This window comes from Lactuca saligna, chromosome 8, assembly GCF_052625555.1.
Source record: "Lactuca saligna cultivar CGN05327 chromosome 8, ASM5262555v1, whole genome shotgun sequence".
NCBI classification, from domain to species: domain Eukaryota; kingdom Viridiplantae; phylum Streptophyta; class Magnoliopsida; order Asterales; family Asteraceae; genus Lactuca; species Lactuca saligna.
The window spans coordinates 71,914,786-71,919,821 of record NC_136424.1 but is presented as its reverse complement, the minus strand read 5'-3'; the positions used below and the strand labels follow the sequence as shown (position 1 = coordinate 71,919,821).

Sequence of the window (5,036 nt, the reverse complement as noted above, 5' to 3'; positions counted from 1 at the left end):
TATACATATATTATCCATGTTGAAACCTATTATATAGTTTTTGCAGCATGGATATAAGCATATAAGTACTCAAATGTAGTTTGCTTGCATACCTTTTGCCCAAGACACTATGATCATATGGTTTTTACATGTCTTTTGTTTTTGTCCTCTGAACTTTGAAGCCAGTTGATTTCTAATATATAATTTCACTTAAAGCACAATGAAAATAATTTCTTGAAATAGTTTAAATCTACTATCTGATATGCTTATTGTTTTTTTCCTTGATATGTTTAGTCATGTTCTTCGACAAATGTAAAATAAAATTTATTTTTGTATAATTACAATAATCAATTATAAAACATCAACTAAAATCGGACTTACACTTTTATATTCAATTCAACGTACAACACAACTCTGGGCTCTTTATACACAGGGTTCCCGTAGGCTCAAGAAGAGCAACAGAAAGGATTAAAACAATTGAAACTCAACTAGTAAAAGTAAACTATCTCTACATTTAATTTTGATAGTAAAATCAAAAGAATATTAAAAAAATAAAACCACATAAAATTATGTAATTCTTCAACCAAGTTTTGTGATCATAACAATTTTTACCCCTTGGTATGATTGAGACATGTCTTTATGATGATTCTTGACCTGGTTCTTCTTCTGTAAAAAGAATCAACCTTTTTTAATAAAATTTAAATTAAACTGTTCGTAAATAAAATATCCAAGATTTAACATAATTAAGGTTAGCAATAATGATGTTACCAAATAATGACTTGATTGTTGGTCTCTTCGGTTTATTTTTCTTCTTTTTCAATTCAGCTGCAGCCATGAACAAGAACAAGATCAGTCACCATCTGTTACAAATGACCTATTTGCCCATTGTCATATTGATTATAAGTGTGCGTGTGTGTGTGTGTGTGTGTGTGTGTGAGAGAGAGAGAGAGAGAGAGAGAGAGAGAGAGAGAGAGAGAGAGAGAGAAAGAGATACCCATTCCAGGGACTTGATAGTCATTTACGATCTCAAAATTCTTGTATGTGTACCCAACAAAGTTAATATCCTTGGATGAAAGCATCTGGAGACACATAAATGAAAGCATAATGATATCAAAAAAAAAAAAAACAATTAAATGAAAGCAGGTTGCTATTTCTTGCATTTAAGTGGTAATTACAGAAAATTTACCCTTCTCCATGGTCCAGATCTTGATGAACTCTTAATTTGGTGTTCAGACTGAGATATTAAAAAAAAAAAAAAAGTTAAATATAAAGTGGGATACAGAAAAAGAATAAACATAAATAAAGTTATTAATACCTCTTCAAACTTTTCAAAATTTTGAGTATCCAATTCATCTTTAACTTCAGGAATAAATGCAGCATCCATATGATATATTCTTTCCCAATCAATACCTTTAAACCACGGATGAACCTAAAACATTAAAAATTAAAAAAAAAAAAAAAATTGAGTCATATTACTTGATTTTTTTCTTAAATAATTCGTTTAACTTAGAATATGACACACCATACAAAACCTTTATTTCATGTGCCCCTTTTGAACCCAGCCTGTGATTGACATTACAAAGCAGTCTGCTGATAAGATCTTTTGCTTCAAAAGAAAGCTGTGCTTCTTGAGGGAACTTCAAATGTGATTTCCAATGTACAATCTACAAATATATAAAAAATAAAATTGAAACTTGGTTTTAAAAAGCGGCGCTTTGGACCGCTTAAAGCGCTAGGCGCTCATATGAAAATAAAAATCGCTTTTGAATTAGTAATGCGCTCAGATTCCTTTACTCACCGCTTAAGCCGGCGCTTTTGCCGCTTTTTCCGATTTGGTAAAGCGGCGCTTAATAGCTTTTTTGGTATACTAGGCTTATTTAATTAGCCGGGCCAGGTTTAGTGTATTTTTTAATTAGATACGTAGGATGTAGGGTTATTAAAATGAGAATTCATACGTCGCAACACAAAGACAACATCAGTAGGCGGGATGCTAGTTTGTCACCGTGCCTGATGCTAGTTTTAACTTTTGAAATCGACTTTTGACTTGTGAAATAGATGTCTTATGAAATATGCAGGATATGTTTTTTTTTAAGTATTTATATATAATTTCTATATTTTAATTTTTTTTTAATAAGGGCGCTTCGTGTGCTCTAAGCGGGCGCTTTCGCTTAGCGCTTAGCGCTTTTACTCCCAAAGCCCAAAGCGCTTTGAGGCGCTTTACGCTATTTAAAACCTAGAATTGAAAAACAAAATATTTAAATCTTTGATTAAAACAACAAATCAATCACCTTCCTACAAGTTGACATTGGATCATCTGAGTAGAAAGGTGGGTACCCCACCAGCATTTCATACATAATAGCACCAAGAGACCACCTGAAATAAAACAAATAACAATCAAATAATCATATTTTATATTTTATATGAAAATGTAATTCAAAAAAAAAAAAAACACAACTACTAAGTACTAACCAATCACATTCCAGTGAATAACCCTTCTTCAGTAGAACCTCAGGAGCAATATAATCAGGAGTCCCAACAGTCGAATAAGCCTGCAATCCCCCAACAATTTATAATCTTATATTTATTTATTTATTTTTTTAAAAAGTATGGTATTAATTTTAAAAATGCTTACAAGAGTCCTCCTATTTTTCTGCCAATGCTGGAGTTGTTCTTGTTGTGTGCGTTTAGGAGCAGCAGAATGACCCTCACCTGTTGAATTGGAGACATGATCCCCTGTGGCGAAATCCGTCTCTTCCAGTGTACTACAATCTAACGGTTTACACAATCCAAAATCTGATAATCTCAAATGTCCATATCTATCAAGAAGCAAATTATCCGGCTTGATGTCTCTGTGTTGTTACAATCCCATATATAACCAAAAAAAAAAAAGGTAATAAAAATATTATTATTTGATAACAAAACAAAAAACAAGAATGAAGCTTGTAAAAACATGATATACCTATGTACATAATTATGTTTATGGATGGATTCGATTGCTAATACTGTTTCTGCAACGTAAAATTTTGCTTCATCTTCGGTTAAGGTATCTTTTCTCATGAGCAATGTCATCATGTCACCACCAGGTAGATATTCCATTATCAGATACAGATACTCATTGTCTTGAAAAGAACAATATAGTTTCACTATGCAATTGCTGTCCACCTCAGCAAGGAGATTCCTTTCGGCTTTTACATGTTCAACCTGAAAATGGATTTAATGAATTTAAAGAAAGTGGGAAAAAGTATTAATGAAGAGATATTCTCTTTTATGTATGGAAAATTACATACTTGACCTCTTCGTAGCATTTCTGATTTCTTAAGCTTTTTCATGGCGTATACAGTGGCTGTTGTCTTCTCCCTGCAGATTCTGACCTCACCAAACGCACCCTTTCCAATCATTGTGAGCAGTTCAAAATCATCGACTCCCATTTTGTGTCTTTGTAAACGCATGTATTCGGTTTCTTTCTTTTCTAGAAATCTAAGCAAGTTGTTTTGATCTTCTTCGGAAACATCTCCATCGGCCAATTTTTGCTCAAGTAAGATTCGCCTGTTCAATGAAAAATCAAGAGGAAGGCTGGAAGGGTTATTTCTTTTTAGGAAGATTCTTCATTCATATGGTTTTATTAACATTATTAAGCGTGTACCTACCTTTCTCTCCTCTCCTGCAAATTCCTCATTTGTTCCTTGTAATGGTTCTCAATATACTGCTTAGCTGCAGCGACTTTCTGTTTTGTTATATTTGAGGCCTCTTCATCCATGGCTGGGTTGTTTGAATCTTCGCCATCACTTATTGAATCCCTCCTTCTCGTATTTGATCTCAACCTTTCTCTAGGTTGAAATTTATGTAGCCAACTTCTTGCTGAATCCATCGAGTTTCCTCAGTCAGCCCAACGGATTCATTGCCCTAAAAACCCGCCCAAATAGATCGTCCAATTCCCACCCACCGGCCAACAGATTTCTGCGATCACTTTTACAGAGAACAAACTTAATCAATACGTGAAAAGAACACAGCAACAAAGAACTTACGTATACGCAAGATAACTCGAGATCAAAACATAACGCAATCCATGAATCTTTTGTTCCGAATGAAGGTCCATAATTGTTCCTTACACGAATTCCACAAAAAAATTCGAGATCCAAGAACTTTTCAACAACGCACATATCAAGAATGTAGAATTACGAAATGAAAACCGCATTCTTCACAATATTAACGTTAATATTGAGATAAAACTCACCGATCAGAGCACTTCGCGGAAGAATATGACTCTCTGAAAAACTTCAACTTGCATTGAAGAAAGAAAATCAATCGGAAGAAGCAAAAGAAAAAAAAGACGAGGTTGAGGAAATTGAAAAAAAAAAAGGCGCTGAGATTGCGAAATTCCTGTTCCAGAGAGACAAAAACGCAAAATTATATCGATCGAACCAGAAAATCTTCAAATATACGATTACATATATATTAAATTGAAATCAGTGGATGTAATATGCGTAAACATACAGTGCTAATACGCCATTTTCGTCGTTGGTTTCTCTCTCTTTGAATTCATCTCCAATGATTCTCTCTTGAATCTGCACGACTGCACCTCTATATATACCTTCCTTTTTTTTTAATATTATTTTTAGCCCCCCGCTCTGCCAAATGCCACTTCACATTTTTTAATTATATATTTATTAAAATCAGATAAATATGTCGATTTCACCTAATTCATTCGTGAAATTTGTTATTTAAATTGGCATGGTGAAGAAGTTGGTTTTTGTTGTATCAAGTTTTAGCTCTAATACAAAATAAATGTTACAACGTATGAAAGAATCCACAATAAGGATTTTTCTTTTAAATAAATAACTATTATAGCATCCCTAATAAAATATTATTGCATCCCTAATATGGGAATTGATATCATTTTTTTCATATTTTTCTTGAAACCATACACACTACTATCATAACATATTTTTCACACATTTTCAATATCTTGTTATAGGCAGCAGCAACTCGTAAGATATTTAATCATTTATATTTTATCTTATACAATATTATAAAACATATTAGTCATATTTTAAATT

At 32.8% G+C, this 5,036-nt stretch overlaps 1 protein-coding gene across 4 annotated transcripts; it reads right to left on the bottom strand.

The window, feature by feature from the left end:
- Window positions 1-345: 345 nt before the first annotated feature.
- Window positions 346-4,569, bottom strand: LOC145011376 (uncharacterized). Of its 4 annotated transcripts, none has more exons than XM_078970084.1 (14): window positions 4,474-4,569; window positions 4,214-4,359; window positions 3,627-3,945; window positions 3,267-3,525; window positions 2,939-3,180; window positions 2,612-2,828; window positions 2,449-2,528; window positions 2,268-2,352; window positions 1,512-1,643; window positions 1,295-1,408; window positions 1,166-1,213; window positions 974-1,058; window positions 748-804; window positions 346-662 (listed from the first exon to the last, which is right to left on the bottom strand). In XM_078970084.1, exons 3-14 carry the CDS (start codon window positions 3,845-3,847, stop codon window positions 658-660), a joined length of 1,545 nt encoding a protein of 514 aa, XP_078826210.1. In that variant the 5' UTR covers window positions 3,848-3,945; window positions 4,214-4,359; window positions 4,474-4,569; the 3' UTR covers window positions 346-657. The 4 variants fall into 4 exon arrangements, 3 of the variants coding, with proteins under 3 accessions (XP_078826210.1, XP_078826208.1, XP_078826209.1); XM_078970082.1 differs by having other exon boundaries at window positions 346-645; XM_078970083.1 differs by having other exon boundaries at window positions 346-645; window positions 3,627-3,936.
- Between the last annotated feature and the right edge of the window lie 467 nt (window positions 4,570-5,036).